This window comes from Trachurus japonicus, chromosome 19 (assembly GCF_045865225.1).
Source record: "Trachurus japonicus isolate A0001 chromosome 19, Traja_1.0".
Classification (NCBI taxonomy): domain Eukaryota; kingdom Metazoa; phylum Chordata; class Actinopteri; order Carangiformes; family Carangidae; genus Trachurus; species Trachurus japonicus.
In genome coordinates, this window is record NC_140925.1 from 16,470,643 (window position 1) to 16,495,144 (window position 24,502).

At 42.3% G+C, this 24,502-nt stretch overlaps 3 protein-coding genes across 3 annotated transcripts in view; 2 read left to right on the forward strand and 1 right to left on the reverse strand.

Annotated features, from left to right (window-relative positions):
• Positions 1-3,371, forward strand: part of reep3b (receptor accessory protein 3b) — a 31,275-nt gene extending 27,904 nt beyond the window's left edge. The window contains exons 7-8 of the mRNA XM_085760747.1: positions 804-937; positions 1,105-3,371. Coding sequence (XP_085616873.1) covers positions 804-937; positions 1,105-1,176 — 206 coding nt within the window. The 3' untranslated portion in view covers positions 1,177-3,371. The remainder of the gene's footprint in view (positions 1-803; positions 938-1,104) is intronic.
• Positions 3,372-8,576: 5,205 nt separating this feature from the next.
• Positions 8,577-15,491, reverse strand: nrbf2b (nuclear receptor binding factor 2b). The gene is made up of 4 exons (XM_085761217.1): positions 15,280-15,491; positions 12,978-13,062; positions 12,586-12,626; positions 8,577-11,154 (listed from the first exon to the last, which is right to left on the reverse strand). Exons 1-4 carry the CDS (start codon positions 15,370-15,372, stop codon positions 10,465-10,467), a joined length of 909 nt encoding a protein of 302 aa, XP_085617343.1. The 5' UTR covers positions 15,373-15,491; the 3' UTR covers positions 8,577-10,464.
• A 684-nt stretch (positions 15,492-16,175) lies between these two features.
• Positions 16,176-18,611, forward strand: LOC146967655 (NHL repeat-containing protein 3-like). The gene is made up of 3 exons (XM_085761482.1): positions 16,176-16,608; positions 17,417-17,619; positions 17,757-18,611. Exons 1-3 carry the CDS (start codon positions 16,338-16,340, stop codon positions 18,354-18,356), a joined length of 1,074 nt encoding a protein of 357 aa, XP_085617608.1. The 5' UTR covers positions 16,176-16,337; the 3' UTR covers positions 18,357-18,611.
• Positions 18,612-24,502: the final 5,891 nt, after the last annotated feature.

The following is a 24,502-nucleotide window of genomic DNA, read 5'->3' on the forward strand; positions in this document are numbered from 1 at the left end:
AAGCAGAAGAAACATGGCAGCTGTTTTCTGTTCATTGTCAGAGATAAACTGTTGACCTGTTGCTCTAGTAAACTTGTCCAGCTGAGAATCAGGAGGCAGAGCAGGTTGTCCACTCCTCACTGAGCTGGTCCTGGTCCTGGTCCTGATGGTGTCACTGAACCTCAAGTTGCTCCCACTGAGCAGACCCAGAGCCCTGTATGAGAGCTCTGCCACCATCATCGTGTCAATGAGAGAAAATATCAGTGCAGCCCATTTTATTATGAAGCTGATTTTCCCTGCTGCACTGTGAAACAGGAGGTCTATGTGTTGGCTCATGTATTACCTTTGTGACTGTTGTGTTACTATGCGCTGCTCAGGGAAGCAGCATTGAGACAGGTGTTTGCTGACCTCTGCTGGAGCAGCTGCTGACACACTCAGAGCTTGAATGAATCTATTGGTTGGATAAAATACAGAAGCTGAAACTTAGACACTTTACCTACCAGGCAAACCAAACTATTATTATTTTTTAATTATTATAATATAAATTCTGAACATAATAATATATGAAGTAACTGAATAATAAATTAACTCTAGAACCACAATAGAAGTATAGAAGTGTTAGATTGACCTAAATAAATGACTTCTTGTTCATTTCAGTGATGTATGTGTTTCTTACCCTCATCCTTCTTTCACCTGCCTGTATGATTTTAGACTCCTGACCTCAGCTTTTTAACCACACATCAGAAATACCCACATTTACAGTACACATCTCGGTGTGTATCACGATGTTCCTGACATGCGTGTGTGTGTTTGTTGTTTTCCAGAGTACTACTATGACCAGGATGAGAGGACGGATGAGGAGGCCGAGCCGACCTTCTCCGAGGACGAGGCCGTCACCCAGAGAGGACTGAGACGATCGCAGAGCGTCAAGATGACACGAGCCAGAGTCCGTAAAGATGTGAGTGTCCTGCTCCGTTAACACATGGGTTCAGACGGCCGAAAGCATTTGTCTCTTAACAGATCAGAGAGGAGTCTACTTGTTGTGTTGTGTTTATTCTTGTTGTGAAATCATCTGTATGCTGCAGAAACACATGACACATGTTGTTCTTATTGTTTTGTCACCAGGCTCGTTATGGATCCCTGAAGATTAAAGGCAAGAAGAGGCCAGCACTGAGCTCTGTTAATTATGCAACATGAAAAGCTTTTGGCTTACACACATACACATACGCACACACACTCACGCACATGCACACACACATTCTCACACACACACACACACACACACACACGGTATTGTCTGTATTTCAGCTCTGACTCTTTAATCTCTCTGCTGACATATTTATTACCAGTTGATCCCAGAGACTCTGAGAGAATTCACTGTCAGAAAACTTTGATGTTTGTCGTTGAGACAATGACGTACATGATGTTTTTTTTTTTTGCTTGGACTTGTGTTTGTTTCATCTGTCATTCATGTGTGTTGGTGTGATGCGATATCTGTGGTCTTTTAGATTTTAGATCCATCTGTTTGTGGTACCACTTTCCAACAAGGCCTCCTCTGAGGAGTTTATTAACTAACGAAAGACTTATCTATTAACAAGATCATTATCAAATGCTTTAAAGCACAGTTATAGGCTGTTCATAAGAACAACTTTTGGATTGCCAGGCTTTGCTTGTGTTTATTCTCATCCATCATACATTTGGCTCCTCTATTCATTAGGATGTCTCCCAATAGTCGGCCGCCTCCTATGTGTCAAAGTTGTAGCAGTGGACTTTGTTAAAGCTACATTGATTAGTGTATTTGTCCACTCATGGGCAGCAGAGCTGTAAACACAACATCTGGCATGTTGTGATGATGAATGTTTGAGCAACATTAGCATTCAGTTGTTTTTCACTCTCTTTGCTCGCATCATAACATTTTCAATGTCAATTTTTAATGTAAAAATAATGATCAACTCAGCTGTGACGCTGACTAATGTTAACAAACCTGAGATGGATGAAGTGTAGTACAGTGCTGAGTCAGGTTCCTGACTATTATTAATGTCACTCCACAGTTTAGCTGGTTTTAGATGGAATGCAAGTAACATATTGATGGTTGTATAGCAGTTAATATAATTGTAGGTGTCAGTTTGAGCCACAGTAGCTGTTGACAGTTTAAAATATGCATGACTCAGCTTTAATAATGTATATACTATACTACTACAGCAGGCAGACACAGTTGGAGAGCACCTTCCCAGCATTTTTAGCAGCAACAAGCCAAAGCTATTTTTAACAACCTGGCAACCCAAATGTTGTTTTTATAATTGGCCTCTGAATGACCTGCACCGCTTCATTAAATGACTTAATGACCCATGAAGTAAGCCGTCAGGTTGCACGCAAACCGCCTCATGACGAGGACCTTTTGAAACCTGGTGCCAGTTTTGCTTCAGCTGCCTTTCAGGTGTGTTATCAACGAGGAAGCGCTGACACTAGTGTCGGAGGCTGTTCACCTCTGTATGGCTCAGTGTAGTAACAGACTATTTTTTTTAAAATCTTGGCGGACACATTTAGACGCAGACACTTGCAACATTCCCTGTCACAGCGGTGACGATATCAGAGCCCGGGTCTCAGCAGGACACGGGCGGTTCTAAACTCTCCTTTGAACTTTAAGAGAGGAGGGACCGACCCTGCTTTGACTCGATCTTAAAAACAGCAGCAGATTAACACTTTCCCTTACTGCCATCAGAGGACGACAGTGGACACCAGTGAAGAGGAGGAAAGAGAACAGAACAGTGTCATTCCTCCAGGTTCTCAGTTTTTCTGAGGACCCAGAACTTCCTCTTACAGTTGATGATTATCTCTTGTTTTTCCTACTTTTTACCTGTGTATTTTTAGGGTATTTAGGGTATTAACTGTGTGACCTGATCACATGTCTGGTTGTAAATTTCCAGCTGTATTTTGTTTATCAGTGAATATATCGTTTTGAATTGTATTATTTTGTAACCACCTGTTTTTGCACATATACCTCCTCCCAAATTTGTTTTTTTTATGCTGTCATTGCTTTGTCATCTCATTTTATAATGTACTTTGCTGTGGGAGGATGCAGCACACTGTGTGAGCTTAAGATTTCTCATTGCTTTTTACAGTTTGACTTGTTTGTGTCAGTGCTTCACTGCAGAGACTGTAGACGTTGCTGTGGAGAGACAGAGGAATTGGGTATATGTTGTTTCTCCGGCAGAAACATCGTCCTTCAGATCCGTCGCCGTGCTTCTGGTTCAGCAGAACATCTGTCCTGAAGCAGAATCACTCCTATTGACTGATTTTAGGAAAAAAAAGCCTGAACAAAGTGGTGTCTATCAGGACGACAGTGATGGTGTGGAAAGTCAAAGAAACCACAACCAGCTTTAAGAAGAGGATCAATCACAGCAACACACAGTTCAATGTGCTTATGGACACGTTGTCATTGTTTACTGCAGGGCTGTCATTACTATCTGTCCAAATCCCTTGTGGTCTAGCAGAGGGTGCTCTTCAAATCTATTATCACTTTGACCTTTTGCTGCCCTACTGGCTCTTTACTAACTAGACTAATCAATACAAGTGGAAGAGGACACTACAGAGCAGAGCTGTGCTGGTCCGACCACCTGAGAAGCACAGTGGAAATATTTTGGATTCCTCACTGTGGACCAACATAGATGAGGCCGACTCTACAACAGAAACAACCTACTGCTGCAGCACAGCCAGAGGAGCTCCACACTCATCCTCAAGACTCTTACAAACAAATACAATGTTAGTTTGATTTTCTTCAAACATGACTTTTTAAAGTGACAAGTCTAATTTTAAACTGTTTTCCAAACAGCTCTGTGGACCAGCAGAGTTCTGCACACTTGGAGAGTCTCTCATTTGCTCTAGAGACCAAGAACCATCATTTAGTTTTTTAAAGTTTAACAACAAACCAACCTTGCTCTTATTATAATGTGGATGATTTAATGCTCGTAAGTGACTAATGAAACCAAAGCTTCATGTACTCACCACAGTGTGGTTGGGTTGTCGGGTCTGTGTTGGTAAAATGTCTGGTGTGTGGATTGTTGGATTTAAAATGCAATAAAATAAATGCTGTCCGATAAAGGAAGGGCAACAATTAAAGTGTGTGTGGCTGGTTACGTTGTTGGTCTTCATGTATTAAAACTGTGTTGTTTGCTGTGTTAGCCTGTTAGCTCCAGACTGGACACACTGTGCAGTCAGTCACTCTGCTCATGAGATACATGATCCAGTGTGAACAGCAGAGGAACTGTGGGCCTGTAAGGAAACTCCTGAGGTGACTCAGAGATTTGGACATGAGTCTGTTTGGCTCGTTTTTATTGTAGTATTTCAGTAACTTGTAGTTTTCCATGGTCGGACTAGCAGGCTGAGTGTTGAATCTCAGTGCTTGTGTCTGTTGCACAAAGTAGCAGCAAGTTCATCTTCAATATACAAGTGAAAATACACTGCCTGTCCAAAAAGAAAGTCACACTAACATTTCATTGGACCGCCTTTAGCTTTGATTATGGCACGCATTTGCTGTGGCATCGTTTCAATTAGCTTCTGCAATGTCACAACATTTATTTCTGTCCAGAGTTGCATTAATTTTTCAAAGATTCTCAATGGGGTTAAGGTCTGGACTCTGTGGTCACATTGGACCACATTTCTTCCTTGAAGATGGTATTTCCCCACTATCCTTCCAGTTTTTAATAATACTTAACCCAATTTTAGAAGTCTCAGTAATCTCCTTAGATGTTTTATTTGCTTGATGCCAATAAGTTGACCCTTCTGAAAGAGATAAATATATTTTCCATGACCACAGGACGTGTCTCCTGACATGGTTGTTTAAGAAATGAGACTGCATCAGTTAAGAGTTAAATAAGTTGAAGCATAGCTGAAACATAATCATCCATGCAGTAATTATTCAATGAGAGGCTCTTACCTATTAACTTAGTTAAATCCAAGTGTTTTTTTTGGACAGGCAGTGTTTATTCCATTTTTTTCATGTTATAACAAACCCAGGAGTTTTCATGCATTTCCTCTCAAAAAAAGAAAGGAAATCACCTGCCTCTCATGGGGTTTGGGTGTTGTTAGACATAAAAAACAGAAAATCACTGGTATTCAGAGAAAAAAAACAACCTAATCCATTCACAGAGCTGCTGATAAGAGTCAAAGTCAGGAAAACACAGAGTTTTGGGCATCAAATGTTTTATTCTTCTTATGAATACCAGCATGAAATATGAACTGTAAGCCAAAACATAGGTAACGCATGGTTACAGCAGGTGAAGGTACCTGAACTGGCCTTCAAACCCCAAACATCACTTGTACAACACGTGTGTTCAACAGCACATACAGAACACGGCTCTCACACACAAGTGCTCTAATCAGTCTTCCACATGATCATTCCAAAAAAAAAAAAAAAAAAATCATATAATATCACATATAACAACACACACACACACACACACATTATTAAATTCATAAAAGGAGTCTGAGAGAGAGGGGGGTGGGGGGGTCTGGGTGTGAAGAGAGTCAGATCCTTCCACCGAGTGCACTTCTAAAAACCAGCTCAGCTTCTGTTTGAAGCTTTATGAAACTAAAAATAACTATTCTGGGATGAGTCTGCAGATCGTTGGCTTAAAATACACCTGTGTCAGAGCCAATGTGCAGTTTATTGGGAACACCAGGTGAGTCTGTAGAATCACACGTCTCCACACCTGTTCTCTGAGCTGTGTGATGCGTGGAGGCTGCTGTTCACTGCATTACACCGTACAAACACCTGCTTCTGTTATTCAGTCAAACCCTGGTTGATATAAAAGCCTGCAGCTCCTGCTCACATTCACAGGCTCAGAGGAGCAGGAGCAGTCTGTCGCCTCTCCTGAGCCTGAAGCCTGCAGGTGTGTTCACTGCTCTGCACACTGAGTGGACCTGGCTAATCTCTGGCATCCGCCTTCACTACCCCACAGAGGTCAACTATCAGGATGATTTCTGTTATTTCCTCTCCTGTCAGCATGTTTAGAGTGAAGGTTTGAGTAGGGGAGGAGGTGGGGGGGCATCACGGGTTGGATGATGATCATGATGATGATGATGATAGCACAGATGGCTACATGGCATTAGACACTTGAATTCTGACAAAGGAGCGTGTCACACAGATCCAGATGTGGGCTTCTGGTAGAAACCAGGGAAGACCAGCGCTCTGAGGAGCTGAGATGATTTGAGAAGTGCTGCATTTCTCCGTGTGGACGGGTTCAACACCCATCCTGTCATCCTGACACAAAGGAGAACTGCTCATCCATCGGCTGATCCACTGATCCAGAGCTGTGACTGCCACCAGAGCACAGGAAGTCGTCCAAGGCACGGGTTGGGTTTATTGAGAAGAGTTGCTGAAGCTGTTTTGGCTACTGTGATTACTGCTGTGCCGGGCCCGCCGGCTCTTGAAGCTTTCCATCGTGTGACGTCCTCCGGTCTTTGATGTACAAAGTGAGAAGAGACTCCCCCTTCAGCTGCAAAGTGACTTGTCTCCATGGTTTCGGAGCGATGCTGCATTCACGTCCTACGGCAGCGGTCGTCAAAATCGCTTGACGGTTTTAAACTCAAGGGTGTGTTTTCTGTAGAGCTCAGTCATTTAACCTCCTCACATTGAACACATCATGACAAAGTCAAACATTTCCACTGCAAAAACCAACATCATGTCAACGATAAAACAAACATGCAGCAAGATAACACATCCTGCCAGAGATACTGTCATCAAAGTCATTTACTCTGTTAGCTTTATCGAAAAAAAACAATATTTTCTACAGTTGTCCGTGTGTCAGTCCCACTGCTTCCCCCTCACCGACCAAAACACTCCCAGTGAGTCTTGTATTGTTTGAAATGTGGATCTATCATATTTTGCATAGGTCGTGAACGCAGCACAGGTGTCCTGTTTGCAGCCAGTTCTGCACTGTTATTGATCCAGAAAGGAAAGACACCATTCTCAATGGGAGTCCAAATGCCTCAGAGTGTGTGACTGTGTGTGTGACTATGTGTGTGTGTGATGGAGTCACGTGTATTCAGACTGCGAGCAGCACAGCAGACAAGGTGGCAGCACCAGGGCTCAATAGCCAATCATGTCGTCAATGGACCACACGTGGAGAGGATGAGCAATTCAGTTCATTTAAAGCTGCATTCATCATTTTTATCATAATGGTTCTAATTTTAGCCTCTTCCATCCCAGTGTTTCAGTCAGCACATAATGCAGATGTGCATGGTTCAGTCTATGTGCTTCCATCATCAGGAGTAGGCGGAGACCAAAACAGAAGCTACAACTGAATGGATTTATATTTAAAAGACGAGCTTTTCTGCTGGATGTGTACACAGGAAGCTTTCAGTCTTCTGCTGACCTACATCCAGCACTGCTTTAGATGTGTGTGTGCTCCTCTCAGTGTCCATGTAGCCCTTTCTTATCATTCATTACCATAAGCTATGAAAATGAACGTTGAATAAATGATATGTGAATACAGCATGGCAAGGCAGTGCAAATCTGCCACATGATGTCAGCACGTGTTTTTCACTCATGGATTAAAGGGATAGTTCAACATTTTGGCAAATTCGCATATTGCCATAATCCCTATAGTCATAGAGGAAGGTTCATTACCTTTAATTATCGGTGCATGTTGTTTTGAGATAAGCGGGGCAGAGACGTGAGCTGCTCCGCGAACACAATGGAGGTGAATGGTACAGGTCCCCTGTCCCTCAAAACTCATCAACTACTACTAATAATATATAATAATAATCTAACAACTCCAAAACGCTCTCATGGAGAAGTCGTGACCTGCACATTTGGTACGCTTTGAAATAATCATGTATAATTATGTAACATTAAGACCCATGAAGCAAAAACTCGGAACTATTTGCGCTTTTGAAATCCCTCCACCCACAGCCATGTCTGGAATGTAGTTCCGGCTAGAAAACAACTCTGTCTCGTAATGTTACATTATTATTTCATAGTGTGGTGAATGTGCAGGTCACAACTTGTCCACGAGAGAGTTTTGGAGTTGTTGGATTGTGTATTTGATGAGTTTTGAGGGACAGGAGACCTGTACCGTTCACTTCCATTGTGTTCGCTGCGCAGCTCACGTCTCTGCCCCGCCGATCTCAAAACAACATGCATCGATAATCAAAGGTAATGAACCTACCCCTGTGACTATATGGATTATGGCAATAGGCGAATTTGCCAAAATGTTGAACTTTCCCTTTAATGAAATTATTCTTTCTGCTCTGTGAGACAGTTGTGAATCTCTACAGGAGTGTCTGAAATGAAAAAAAAAACACCCTCATGTCTAAGATTTGGAGACTGTAGGTGATTTACAGTGATCCACAATAGGTGAACAACATCATCATCAGACATCTGATCTAAACTGCAAACATCCTGCTCCAAACCTTTATGACTGTTGATATAGATATTTAAATATCTATATCAACTCATGAACCAGGCTGCTCGCAGTGTGAACAAACAGTGACTGTGTGTGTTTGTGTGTGTATTTAATTTCCTTCCATCAGAGTGCATGTGGAGAGATGTTTTAATATTGCTGTTGTTGTGCAGAAGCATCCATCTGCATGTAAATCAGAGAGTGTTTAAATCCTCTTATTGTCAGTCAGGTCACATCAGAGATGTAAGAATCACTACACACACAAGTCATCAGTCTGTCATCTCAATCTGCTCTAAGAAAATAAAAAAGGCTGCAGTGGAGTTTTTTCCCCCAACAACAGCAATATGCTCTGTGGCTGAAACACACTGCACATCATCCTGATCTGTGTATGTGTGTGTGTGTGTGTGTGTGTGTGTGTGTGTAGGGTCAGACCAGCATTGTTAACACTCTCAATAACTGGTTGTGTTGGAGCTCTTTTGATGATGATGCTGCTCATAAAAGAGCAGTTCATCCACAAATCTAACATCTGGTCATGGTCGTTTACACACTCGTCCTTTAGGAGAGCTCCCACAGTGGCATCTGTGTGTCAGTGTAACATACAGTGAGTGTGATGATGATGATGATGATGATGATGCAGCTTCATCCCAGGACTCTCCATGACAACTGAGGACACTGGGAACATGTTGTGATAGAGCACCAGAGCACAGACACAGATGTACGGCTGCTGGTTCTGAAACCAGATTATAACACGTGAAGCAAAAGTAACAGCACGTGGTTATTTATAGGGATGATGAATTGATTGGCTGATTATTATTAGGTAATTTTCAATTTTTCAATAGGTCACAATTGAAAGATCGGGATTAATGTCTAGTCACTGATAATCTTAAAAATAATCTGTCTGTGCCCTCTACAATTTATGCCAAAGATGCTCAGTATCTGGCCAATCACACTCATAGATGATTGGTATCTGTGGTAAATAGAATGTGATCGGAGCATCGCTGCTTAATTTTCCAGATTCCCGGAAGAACATCAACTCAAAGACTGGACAGTAAACATATCAGACAGTCAGAGATGAGAAATTCCATTCTATTTGATTTCAGGTTCACTTCACTGATGTTTGTTCAACCTTCCTTCTTATACACACACACACACACACACAGAGCAACGGAAAACAACAGAAAACGGAATTTACAGATTATTTTGCAGAAGTAAAAAAAAAAAAAAAAAAGTGATTCAGAGCTAATATTTGAAATAAAACATATTAACAAAAGCACCAGTCTAATTTAAAGATAAATTAATGGTATTGCTTATTTAATATTTCCTTAATTAAATAGTTAACTATGAATCATTTTCCAATAATCACTGGCTGGCTAAACTGACGCCTGTACATCCACACATCTACTGTTTTTATCATTCACATCACACACACACACGTACAAATATTCTAACTTCTGGATAAAATCACCATCATTTAGCTTCAGAACACCTATTTTATGGCTTTTTTTTTTCTCCAGACGTTCTGCACAATATGATAAATCCACACACACATTTCAAAATAAAAGTCCTCAAACAGACTCTACATCATTACCTGGATGTTATGGTCTCCGCCCGCTTGTCATGCTCTGAGCTCAGCTCGTCAGATGACACAAACATTGGACGTAGATGTGATAATGGCGAGGAAGATCTGTGAGAATTATTTCATCAAACTACACACGATGTCGTTTAAAACGCACGTTCCTGGCAGCCTCGGTTAGGTTCCTGAAGGTTCACGCTGAGCTCACTGTATGTCACACTGACACACAACCTCATGATGACATCATCTGTGACTGTGGGTGGACTCGACCTCTCTCTTTGACCTAGATGGTGTTAGTGGTGCAGATGTTATCTCTTAATGAGCCTGATTGGACCTCTGGTCTGCCTGCGTGTGACTGACAGCTCCATCACTGTTCAGTTCTGTAGCACCTGTCAGAGCAGGACAAGGAGCAGACACACAGAGCATGTAGAGGCCATACTGGCTAAACCCTTGTGACTGTGTGTGTGTATGTGTGTGTTTGTGTGTGTATGAGAGACGTCTGTCTTATTACAGTTTATCTCTATCCAGTAGCTCCTGTAGTTCGTTCTGGATGTCCTCCGGCAGCTCCAGAGGAGGCAGGTCATCCAGACACAGGTCTTCCTGAGCTGGCATCTCCAGCGGGGGCAGCTGGGGGATTGCGATCTCCTTCCCCTTCCCTGTGCTTTTCCTCTCCTGCCCGCCCGCTTGCGGTAGCACCCAGAGCTCCGAATGCTCCACCAAGTCTACCGCCTCGGCCGCCTCGGAGCGCAGCCGGCTGTTTTCCGACCGCAGCCGCTCGTTCTCGGCCGCCAGACGCTGGTTTTCGTTCATCAGGTGGTCGACCAGGCGCCGCAGGTCCTCGATGGTGGTCTGTTGTTCTTCCAGGCGGGTTTTGTCATCTTTGGTGGTCTTAGATCCGGGGCACGGTGTAGTCAAAGGCTGGCAGCCTCCGGTCTGCCGAGTCTGAAGCTGGAAGAGCAAGGTGTCGTACTCTCTCTCCGAGCCTCCGCACTCGGCGGCTGAGAGGCCCGGGGCGCCGTGGGACTGGAGCTGCCCCGTGGCCTGGGTCTGGGCGAGCGGGGCCGGGCCGCCGGAGGGCTGCCCCGAGCCGGGTCTGGCCTTGGTGGCCTCGCGGCGAGCCTCTCTCTTCCAGCGCTCTTGGATGAGTCGCTGCTGTTTGATATGACTGTCCCTCTGCAGCTCCATGGACAGACGAGCCTACAGACACACCGTCACACATCAACACTGACTCCAACACTGACATAGAAAACCCATACAGAACTGAAATTACACATCTGTCAGTATGAAGCCTGAATAAATACATTGACCCTGAGCCTGATCTCTTTAAAGGGATAGTTCAACATTTTGGCAAATTCGCCCATTGCCATAATCCCTATAGTTTTAGCAGTAGATTCGTTACCTTTAATTGTCGGTGCAAGCTATTTTTAGAACGGCGGAGCAGAGCTGCAAGCTGCTCAGAGCTACGCTACGGAGGCTAATGGGATTTCTTGGTTTCCCTCATCAAATACACAATCCAACAACTCCAAAACGCTCTCATGGACAAGTTGTCACCTGCACATTCACCACGCTATGAGATAATAACGGAACGTTACTAGACCGAGTTGTTTTAGAGGTTAATGCAGAGACTGCTTGCCGAAAACTGCCCCCGACGGGAACGCACATCAGCGGTTTTGCATGAATTTACCTCGAAAACAACTCCGTCTCGTAACGTTCCGTTATTATTTCATAGCGTGGTGAATGTGCAGGTCACAACTTGTCCACGAGAGCGTTTTGGAGTTGTTGGATTGTGTATTTGATGAGTTTGATGAGGGAAACCAAGAAATTCCATTAGCCTCCGTAGCGTAGCTCTGAGCAGCTCGCAGCTCTGCTCCGCCGTTCTAAAAATAGCTTGCACCGACAACTAAAGGTAACAAATCTACTGCTAAAACTATAGGGATTATGGCAATGGGCGAATTTTCCAAAATGTTGAACTATCCCTTTAAGATGTATGTGTCTGATCCACAATATCTGGGATTACTCCACTTAGAGAAGGTAACAGAGAGGTCCCTGCAGTGACTGAATTAAATGGGAAATACACAATATCTTATGATGTCCCTTTGAGATTATATTTATTGGTAAAATCTAATTTCAAAAGTCACAGAGTGTTACACAAAACAGAAATAAACAGAATCTACTTTTCAACCTGATCATAAATACAGTCCAGTCCTGTGGTGTATTTTGATTATTTCAAAAAGTCAGTATGTCACACATGTGAAAATCAAGGACATGATGTAATTAACTGAATTCAAGAGATTCTGCTGCTTGCTAACAACCCTGTGTGTACAGGCCTAAGTAAACAAGCCACGGCGTCCAGGGACAGTTGACACAAGAGACTCACTCTCTCACCGTCGGAGGACAACGGTGTCCTTCCTTTACCTGCTACTTAGTGCTCCCATTTTTATTACGGCTGCTCAGTGAAAGCAAAGGTTTACTGTATCCCTGGTGATTATTCTACCTATATACATTAACCAGGATCCTACTTTACATTGCTATACATACACCTGGACTGAATCTGTTATGAAAACTGATGTTCCAATAAACAAGGCCCATCATTTGCACACACACACACACACACACTGAGTGACTCACCTGCTCACACTCTGTTGTTTTCATTGCATCAGTCAAAAGATCTGGAGGAGAAACAGAAACAGAACTGAGCAACTTCAGGAAGCTACGTGCTGACTGATTATTAACCAGCAGCTCATTAATACAGGCTCTACCATACACTACACACACAGATTACGCTGACACTAAACCACCGTTTGCTGTATAGGGTCTTTAACTTCACACTCTCTTGTCAACTCTACTGTCTTGAAGGTGTTTCGCCCCAGGTTTGCAGCATTATTATGCACACAGGCATTTATTTAAACACTCCATCAAACATGAGCTCTTTATCACATGTCCATCATACTTATTTGTGAGTAGCTATATGCTAAAGGTGAGAAGAGAGTGACAGACAGTGTCAGTGTTATAAAACATACCAGCTGCTTTTCCATGGCAGGAGATAGCCTCTTCATACTTTCCAGACGAAACCAAACGGTCTGCCTTCCTGCTCTGCTGATGAGCCTGGAGAGAGAGAGGGGGAGACACGTGGAGGGGACGAAAGGCAACGGAGGAGAAGAGAGAAGAAAAAAGATTTGATCCATATTAGTTTGAGAGTTTAAAAATAGAGAGGGGTTGCAATGAATCAGACAAATGTTAAAACTGGAGTGGGGTACCAAGAATTTAGGAAACAGGGCTCAGAGGGAGCGAGTGGAGAAGAGGCAGGTGAACAAACAGAGGGAGGTTTTTTTTGGTTTAATATTAGATGTAAGAAAAATCATAGGAATCCTTCTGGTCAAAGACAGAGGTAAATTTGCTATAGAGTTGAAAGAAATATAGAAAAATAATCAGCAACTATTTGACATTTGATTAAATGTGTTGGTTATTTTACAGAGTTACGCTGCTAAATGTCCCAGGGCTCTTAAGTGAGACATCTGTGAGAATACAGCGTGTCAATGTGGAAAATGTTTTGACTGCACCAGTAAGAGCTCTGAAGCACTTCTCAGTTTGTAAAAGGGAGGAGCGTTTTATCTGTGCCCGAAGAGACCTGTGAGTGAGATTAGCAGATCAGAAAATAAGATTTTGGTGTTTATGGTGCACTCTCTCCTCGTCTGTATCGACACAGCTCCTCCACACGGAGCAGAGAGCAGCAGGGCAGGGAGGCTGCAGAGGACAGCGTGGTGTCTGGGTGAGGTGGATCTGACTAAAACCAACCACAACTGAGCAAATCATGTCAGAGATGGAGCTACTAAATGTTGAAACAACAGTTACTTTTACTGAAGGTACTGCATAATGTATAAGAGGAGATGGTATGAAATGGATGTGTGTGAAAACAATTGGCTTTGCTACTCTAACTAGTCAGCTGTACAAACAGTAGTCAATTGAACTAAATGCTACTTTTATTAATGCACCGGTAATTGACTCAGATGTTGTGCAGCTGCCCTCCACCAGCCAGGGCTGCAGCCCCTGCAGATGGCTGGAGAGGAAGAGTGGACAGCCATCACTAACTGCAAAGCTTAAGTAATTAGCAGATCTAAAATAGCATTAGGTATGAGAGCTTGGGCACAACAACAACAACAACATCAGACGCTACAGCCGGTAGTTGGCTGCTTTAATGAACAGCAACGTCAACTGATTTGAGACAGAACAGGAAAAAAAAAAAGAAACGCCTCCAGTTACAGAAACTCCAACAACTTGACACAAGACACACTTACCAGAGCACTACACAATACATTGGTATTTCACAGTGGGTTCCCAGGTGGAAACGGCACTGGAAGCACCCAATAAATTCCCATCAGCCTGTTCATACTACTTTAATAAACATATTATAGGGACACCTGGCTGGAGCTGTACAAATGCATGACATTGTTCAGATGTTTCTATTTACCTACCCCTCTCCTTGGTTACTAATGATCAGAATCAGCCCTGGAAACATCACAGTCGACCCCTTGTTGTTTCTGATACTTCAACATGTCTTCTTTGATTATAATGCTGAACACAAAGTCCCCATAAGCCAGATCAGATAGCTTGTTCTGGAGGGAGTGCCACTATTGTTGCTCTTCATTGACAACAGCAACATATTAAACAATATCCATGTTGCATTGTGTTTTGTTGTTCATTGTTCTCCTGTGTAGAGGGTTTGAGCAGTGTGGCCCTGACATTTTAAATAACCTGCTAAAAGAGGAACATCATCACAAGGCCTTGTCAACAAGTTAATTAGCAGTGTTGGGCACATTAAGTAGCTATAATCAGTTATAGTTTCTAGTTACTTTTTCTGTAGCGTCACAGAGCCTGCCTGTGTGGAGGAATACTGAGTGAGTTGGTTAGTGGAAGATAAGGCGTTTTGGAGTGGTTGGATTGTGTATTTGAGGAGTTTTGAGGGACAGGGGACCTTGTACCGCTCACCTCCATTGTGTTCAACGAGCAGCTCGCGTCTCTGGTCCGCGGATCTCAAAACAACATGCACATATTTTTAAAGGTAATGGGGTCTACTCCGAAATCTATAGGGATTATGGCAATAGGCGAATTTCCCAAAATGTTGAACTATCCCTTTAAGCTCGCTCTGTCGCGGACAAAGCCCAAAATGTACCATGTGTAGCACGTCCAGGCTAACAGAGAGCAACACAAACAGAGAGCAGCGGCGGAGCGGCTAGCCGCTAACTTACTGTAGCTTACCTATACAATCCCCTACTAGCTACAGTAACGTTAGCCTGTTATTGCAACATCGGGAGCGACACTTACGAGGTTGAGCGGGCTGTCCACGACCTCCATGGAGTCGATTCTTCGAAGGTTTACACTACATGAAAGGTGCCTTTGTCCTCCGCGGACTGTCATTCGCACTGTGGTTCAAAAGACCCAGAAAATAGTTGTAAGAAAATTACTGTCAGGGGAAGCACAGTCGCCTCCACACAGCACAACGCTGCGTCAACACGTCGTGACGTAAAAAGCCGTTCGGTCACGCTAGGGATCCACTGGCGTCAATGCGATTTCTTGCCGGACGCGACGCCTCTGAAAAAACGGACGCTTCGGTAGGCGGGAACACAGACCGGCGAGTTAACGGACAGTGGACAAGCAGACCCCCGCCCCCCCGAGCTGTTCTCTATCTCGCTCCCCATTGGACAGCGACCCTGCGTCGGACGCATTCATTTGCATAAAGTTGAGCTCCGGTCAACTTTTGGACGCGCCGCAACTGCTCGAACGGACGCGCCGCCTACCCAGAATGCTTTGCGGGCGCGTCATTAACGGTTTGACGCGTCCCATAGAAAATGAACTGGCAGCCGCGTCGCGGCGGACGAAACGAACGCCAGTGGATCCCAGGCGTCAGATGTTTTGCTGCGTCAAGCCACCGGAAATAGAAAATACTTGTTATCAAATTAAAAGTCTAACGAATAGTAGAGTTGAACATTTAGAAAAACTACTGTTAAAACATGCTCCATATTTACTCTTACACATTTATATTTTTTAACATTAATGTGGCTTTATCAACACGCTGAGTCTGAACTGTCATAACCGGTATAACACTAGCAATGATGTTTTTATTGTGCCGCTTTGACCGGAAATGCTGCGTTTAATGCTCTCTCACTGTCTACACTGGTTTGTTTTCTGAAGAGGAAGTGAATTCAATTTATGTAGTTAATAGGTTTCAAATTATATTATTTTAAACGCATAACATCTTATATTATATTATAATATTAGCGGTTTGTTTGTCCTGGAGCAAGTGGCGTTTAATGACCTCTCTACACAGGTTAAGCTAACGTCTCGGAGCCCGGACATTAAACAACGCAGCAGCGAAAACACTGATGCTGGTGAAAAAGAGAGGCCATAGGTGTCTGATAGCCTCCAGCATGATCTCATTAGTCCTGCTCATGATGGTGCTGTACGGAGCCATCGGCACCCAGCAGCAGCAGCAGCAGCAGGGCGGCCCCAGCATCAGTCAGGACTACCAGCTGCAGGGTCGACCCCTGTACAAGCTGGACCTGAACTGGCCCAGGTACCCCGAGATCTTCACCGGAGAGGTGTTTGGCGTGGCTGTCGACCAGTATGCTGGTGTGGTGTATGTTGCACAGAGAGGTAAATAAATACTCACATGCACTGGCTTTCATAGAGCAAACATTGGTTTAGCTGTTCCCTTTGCAGGTAAAATGCTTTTGCAAGTTATAACAGTAGTTTACAGCTTTTACTTTACCAGACAATAGCCTACCATATCCTGTAAACATTTGTTAATGGAATTGTATTCAGTGGATGTGCTGACTGTGTACAGAAGAAAAAGCCTGACAAATGGGGCCTTATCTGAGAGTTGTATTATAGCCTATTAGTTTGAGATTTAAAAAAATAGAGAGGTGGTGTAATGAATTATTAGACAATGTTAAAATGAGAGTGGGGTACCAAGAATTTAGGAAATAGATGCAGGTGAACAAGCAGAAACAGGTGGCAAAAGGCAGGTTTTTTTTCTTATTTTGGTTCAATATTAGAAATTAGAGAAATCATAGGAACCTTAGGCTATTGGTCACAGGCAGAAGTGGAGTTGCTATAGAGCTGAAAGAAATATAGAAACAATAATCACAGCAACTATTTGATTTTTGATTAAATGTGTTATTTATTTTTACAAAGTTAAGCTGCTAAATGTTCCAGGGCTCTACAGTGAAACATCTGTGGGTGAGAGAATACACTGTGTCAATGTGGAAAATGTTTTGGCTGCACCAGTAAAACATTAAAGAGACGATAAATATATCATTTTGTCTTTATAGTCATTTTGATATTATTATTTAGTGGTCGACTCGACCAGCATTTCCTGGTTTCCCGGACGCTTTCGCTTTCGTGTGTCTTGCTCCGTACAAAATGTGCTCAATGCTTCACCCAGTATTTGCTTTGCTCTCAGGTGACAACGTGCCCAAGGTGCTGGTGTTCACCACAGATGGAGATTCCCTCATGCCGTGGAACACAACCACACTGGAGATGCCTCACGGGATATTTTTAGCAGATGCGGCTTCATCAAACCCAACGGTGTGGATCACAGACGTGGGGAATGGCCCATACGGACACTGCATCAAACAGTACTCGCCATCTGGGAAGCTCCTTCAGGTAACAGCTTTACACACAGTAGGAGTCTCAATTGGTGCGAGGAACTGTTGGCTCAGCTTCCACCTGCTTGGTTTACACTTGAACTATTTTGTGTGATTTGTAGAATCCAATCATTTCGGTGTTTTTGTATTTGTCAGATTCTTGGCACACCAGGGCAGGCGGGTTCTGGTCTGAGCCCGCTGCAGTTTGACCAACCAGCTGAGATCTTCGTCCACAGCTCCGGGGAAATGTACATCGTGGATGGTGATGGTGGAATGAACAACCGCCTCATCAAGCTGTCTAAAGAGCAGGAGGTGTTGTGGATCCACGGAGAGAAAGGTCAGGGCCTGGCCCAGTTCTACATCCCCCACAGCGTGACCGTGGACAACGCCCAGCGGGTGTGGGTGGCCGACAGGGGCAACAAGAGGATTCAGGTCTTTAACTCCGTCACCGGGGACTGGCTGGGCACGTGGGGCAGCTGCTTCACCGAGGACGCCCCCTACTCGGTCCGCCTGACCCCGGACAAGAAGTACTTCGTCGTCGTCCAGCTCAACACCAATCAGATTTCGGTACTGGATGCGCCACCGGTGGGTTTGATCGGCCAGTGCAGAGTGGTGAGTGTGATCCAGTTGGCCGATGAGGTGAAGCCCCACCTGGTGGACCTGGACATGAAGACCGGAGCTCTGTATGTGGCTGAGATCGGAGCCCAGCAGGCTCAGAAATTCACCCCCTTCAGTCTGCGTGGTGGTTTCCTGTAGAGCCACACTGGGCTCTAACTGAACAACTCAACTGGCATGGTTAATCAATTATCCAATCATAAAAGCTTCACCAACTCATTATGAACATACTGAAAATGTTCACATGTATTATCATGTCATTTACAATAATTCAATCCAGGTACTCTACTGATAAGATATTTAAGACCAACATGTGATGTGATGCACTTTTCTAATTTAAGTTTCGTTTGGGCCCTCAAGGTGTTTCATAGCTTTATGGATGTTTTGACAGTGCAGTGGTCCAATGGAAAAACAAAGAAAAACTCCCAAGTCACTCTCGTGAGTTAATAAAAATGACTTTTATTAATCTGGCATTGTCACAATGACATGTTTAAAATGACTACGACGCGTTTCGGCATCAAGCCTTCATCAGGGAGTCAAACAGATAATTCAGATACACCAAGGTCTTCTGTCTTGGTGTTTAGCCAATGACAAGTTGCCACTCATTTGCTGTGACCCAGAGTGGGTTAAATCCTCCTTTCCCTTAATTTTTCTTCTTTCTCTCTGTGTCTCTCTCCCTCTCGCTTACTTCATGTCCTATCTTTAAAAGTAAAGAAAAGCTATTTCAGTGTCTAAACACATCTTCAAAACATCCAAAAACAAGTGACACATCTCCTCAGTTTTCCCTCAGTCTGCTTGTAGCTAAGGTAGCATTATTATTAGGGGAAGCTACTGTAGTAGTCTAGTCAGCTGTGACTTGAAGCATGAGAGAGGATGTTTTTTTTCCATTCTGATTCATTAACCCAAAGCTTCATCTTTCCACAGCGTTGTAAAAACTAATCCCAGCCTCATATGGTTGTTACAAAAACATGGCACCTCCTGGAAAAATGAACAAATTTGATGCTGTGGAGGTGTGTTAGGAAAAAATAACAAAAACATCATTAAAGTAAATGAGCAAACCAGAGTCTGAACCAGCACACACTGTTAATAACATGAAAACATGGACATCAGCTATTTTTAACCACTAGTTTCAACACGATTATATGCAGGTCAGAACGTATGTTATTTGTTCTTCTTAATTCCTGAATTACTGTTTTAAATGGACATGTTGGTGCTGAGCTTTTCATCCCCTTCTGATGTCTTGTGAAGCTGTGTGCCATTGATGTGTTTTTTTCTTGACTTTGTGCTGCTTGAAAGAACGAGAGCTGTTTCCTTTCTTCACTGCAGACACTTTAAACCCTTCTGTGCTTTTTCTGGCTCAGCCTTTAAACGTCCTGTGTAGTTCTCTTGTAAAGGAACACTCCTCATTCAGTTTTACTCACCAGAATTCAGTATGTGCATATTTCTGTGGCGTAGCAAGTAGATTCCTCTCCTCATGATATTTTAAGCTATTTTGATTCTTGTATTGTTTACGTCTATGTTACCGTCTGGTTGTGGTCTTCTTGCAGGGATATTTCATGCACATGTGGATCCTTGTGTCTGCATACAGTGCATGTGCTCATACAAATATCAGATCTATATTAATACAGGAGGTGTGGAGCTCCACAGGGAACCTATGAGCCTGGCTCTCATTGTAAAGACTGTTCTATGATTACATGTTGTGTATATATGTGCTACAGGCTGGAACTGAATTGATTTGCACACAGTCAGAGTTTATTTAGCGTTCTGTCTGAATGTCATTGAACCTGAGAGCTCTTCATGTTGCAGTGATGTAGTGTTCTTCTTAAAGGATGTTGCCACTGTATGATGATGAAGATGTTGTATCAGATGACTGTTCTTGCTTCTTGTATTTAAGGTGGTTTGTGTGTGATTGTATGTAATTCAGGCGAGGGGTCAGTGAGGTACGAGGTGATACACTAGTACTCACAAAACGTTAGGGATATTTGACAAGAATATCTCTATAAAAAGATCATGCTACAGTGATATTCTATCATGAAAACAGGCCTTTTATGTAGAAAGATGCAATGGTAATTTCTTTATCTCAAACAAAAGCTAACAACAGTGGTGGCTATAGCACAACAACAATCTCAATAACTTGATCAATTTGATCAAAGTGTCGTCTTGGTCTCATGTCAAAATGTGAACATGGTGGAGAGGAGAGGGAGAGAAAAGAGGACTGTATACAAATTGTCATTGAACCAGAACATTTAGTGGTTCAATGACAATTGAATCAGACGGCGCTTGTGATTTTTATGGTTGATCACCTTGTTAGAGAACAGCATGTTATTAAATAAGTACTGAAACATTGAACAATTGGACATGTACATTCAAAAGTTTAGAGAAGGTTAAATTAAGTTCACCTGCAAAGGTTATAGTGCATTTTAGGGGCATTCTGAAATTTAATCCAAAAGCAAACATCCCTAACTTTTTGTGAGTAGTGTATGTGTCTCACTCGATGGTTCTAAACCAACTTTGCTATGAGCAACCCACTGACCCTGCTTCATAAATGGATGGTTTCCAATGAAGTAGATCTCAACAAAGTTCATGTTCCCAGTGAAGTGTAAAACATTTCACAGGTGAAAAAGGACACTCCAACAGCTTCGCACATAAACTTAGTTCAGGAGTTTTGACAAATGAAAAAAAAACAAAGCTGTGGAGGAATATGGAGCTCCTGTCCTTCAGGGCTACAAGCTGAAAACAAAGTCTGTTACTAACAGGCGGTGTGGGTGTTGAAACACAGTTTCCCACAGTTTTATTGAAGTGCAACAATAAATCACTGGAGAACTCCTTTAGTAAGTTTATGATGAGACTTCTGTCTTGGGAATGTCTTGTAGCTCTTTTTTGTTTTGTTTTTGTCTGTTTTGTTATATTTTGATTCAATCAGTTTGGACATGGGTTTGTTTCTGCTTAACTGTCCTTGAAGCATTTTGTAGTTCAGACATGATCAAGATGTTAATAAATGATATATCTGATGCTTCCTGGCCACTTCCTTATGTTGTTAATACTTGGACAGGGGAAATTCATGCTCACATTCTGATGATGTTAACAGAGCAGACCGTATCCCCTGAGTATGTGTTTGTCTGAGGTGTCAGTCATGGAGTGGAGTGTTCTGTGTGGATGATAGGATCTCTTTATAGGAGATAGGAGCTCTTTGTCATACAATAGTGGCTGTGCAATATTTTCCAGAATATAGAAGAAGGCTCCTAGAGACATGACCAGTGGATCTCTATTCCAGTGTTTCACATTCACTTGAAGACATCAGTTAAAAAAGGTTACAGAGGTGAGGGCTGTAGTTGACCACTAGATGGAGCTCAGTGTTAGCACAAACAGATCTAAAGTTCTCTGTAGAATGTTATTATTATCCACCATCTATTAATATTTCATAATATATATGATTTATTTACACACTTATATTTGTCACTTGACAGATGTCAGTAAGTTTGACAGATGGACTGGATCCACACGGGTTTAGGTCAAGTTTGGTCATAGAATAACTGAACTTTGTTAAAAAACAAAGCAGGTGTTATAAATGTGTTTTGCTCATGAAGTTTGATCAGTCTTGCTTTCCACAGTATCTTTCAAATTTTAAGACAGCTAATAACTGGAACATGGAACCAGTGAATTAGATATCTATCATTTTGATTTGAAAGATATTAGTTGGTATGTAAAATGTAAAATTTATTTTCTTTTCTTTTCTTTTTAAATATAGGGCTCATCAGTTTGTTCTTTGGGGTTAAATTTATATTTTACCTTTTAAATCTAATGAATGTTTATATATGTGTTATTTATCTTCTTAATTCAGGGGTATCCATGAATATTGAAGTTTTCACACCTACCATCTGTGTACATTTTGAGGTTGATTTCCAGAACACGAGGCCAGCCCACATAGAGTTGGTGTTTCCAGCTGCCCTGCGCCGCTCAGCCCTCAGCTCTGTCTGACAGGAACTCTGTAGGCGTCAATGCAAACAACAGACAAATGTGAATTGAGTCATGGCTCATTGAATAAAAGCTAGAACTGGCATGAGACAAAGGGAAAGAGCAGTGAGAGAGAGAGAGAGAGAGAGAGAGAGAGAGAGATCTGTAGCCAGCAGCTGGCAGAGAGGCAGAGGGCTCTGAGTGAGATGAAGGAGCTGGTGGAGCGGTGGGTGAATATCACACAACAGAAAACTTAATAACAGTGGTGTCATTGTTGCAGGGCTGTGGTGGTCTCTCAGCACAGGAACAAGAGCAGTGAAGAGAGCATGGAGACATGTGGCAGCCCAGACTGCAACGAGTGTATAAGTATTATAGGATAAATGCAGCGCTGTGGTGCTACAGAAACACATCGACCTGTACATCATATTCTCCAGACATAAGGGAACATGTTCACTCAGTACAGACCCCAGCAAAAAATCATATCATATTCTGTTCTATATATATTTTCAGTAAAAGTGAAAATGACCACTCCCACTATGATAATGACTCACACATCGGTTGTAAAAATAACTGCTATGTGATTATCGGTATTATTATTATTATTTTACATATTGTCAGCAGCAAATAATAAAAGAACATCCCACACGTTATAAAAATGAAAAAACCTTTAGTGAAAATTGCTAATAATATCATTATAGATTACAGAATAACAGTTCAAGTTTGTAAAATCTTTCACAGCAGTTCAATGTAAGAACTAGAACTGCCATACAATTAATAAACTTATTCTGATGTATGTGAGCCTTTAAATCACTGAAAATATCAACATTTCCTTGTGTTATTGTCTACACAGAAATGAGACAGTGGTCATAGTGATGTTGTGTCTGAAACACTGTGGTCATTATGGTCACCAACCAGCTCCAATCAGCAGCCTGCAATAATCACCTCTTCAGAGGTTTTCATGTTAAACACACTTTACCCCTGAGCTCATATTTATTTCTGACTTCTTCAGTCAGCAGTTCCACTTGAGGTTAATGAAGCTGATAATAGGCTGCTGCACATTTACTTGAATGCAAGATTCTGAACCCAGTGTGTGAGAGTAAGGTTCAGATGTAGAGTTAAACTAAAGTCACATAAAAGACGTTAGCATGTGCATAATATGGTTCAGTGTAGTCAGTGTAGTTTTTGTATCAGCAAAGTACACACATGGCTGTTTTTAGTTGCTGACAATGTGACCTTTTAGATTCTGAACATTCATCAACAACAGGAAGCTGATCAGTCACTGATCAACTGATATAATCTTTATTCACCATTTGATTTGTGTTTATCCAAGTGTTTAATCATTGTTGATTTTCATTCATTTAATAAAAATGAAATTCTTGTTTCATTTTAGAATTCTAACTAATGAACATGCTCCTGTGCTGTGCTGATCCTTGTTCAGTGCAGTCTGACCACCAGGGGGCGTCACGAGACAGACACTGGCTGTGAGGACCTTTCTGCACCTGACACTGTACTCAAACACTCACTGAGCACTTTAGTGGATACATCTCCACCTGCTCATTCAGCCAATCACATGGCAGCAGGTATAAAACACAGCAGCAGTGTCATGTTCATATCAAATATTAGAATGTGTATATATATATATATATATATATATATATATATATATATATATAAAAGAACTCAGGACTTTGATTGTTTGAGCTTTGAGTGTTTCTGCTGATTTCCATATCCAACAGTCACTTCATTGTGCTATCAATAAATTAATATATATATATTTTTTAGATGCCCCAAAAATTCGAAACTTGAAAAAACAACAACATGTTTTTACTCATGGCGGAGCCAAAGACAAATACGCAGTGTGCAGCCGCTCTGTCATGTTGATGAGAGAGGTCAGAGGAGAAGGACTGCAGGTCCAGACAGGAGGCATATGCCTCAGACAGTCATGTTATGTTGTGGAGTAGAGGCTATGATGTGAAATACAGATTAAAGGTCAAATGAACCAGTTTATATCAGTTTTATCAATGCACAGTTTTATTAATAGAAGGGTCCTCAGTCACAATCCTCTGGTTAACACCTCTAAAAGTATTCTGAGATGTTCCTTAACATTGTTTGTATTGGGATGATTTTGGAGAACAGGCATAACACACAACGACAACATTCAACAATTTTTGGTGCCTTTCTTTACGCTTTTTAATGATATTTTGTGTACTTTATTAGTCTTTATATTTTGCGTTTTTCCTTTCTTATCAAGCTTTATTGAAAGGTCCATCAAGGTACAGAGATCAGGGAGGAGTAGAATTCAGCTTGAGTTGGAAAAATATCAAACAGTGTTA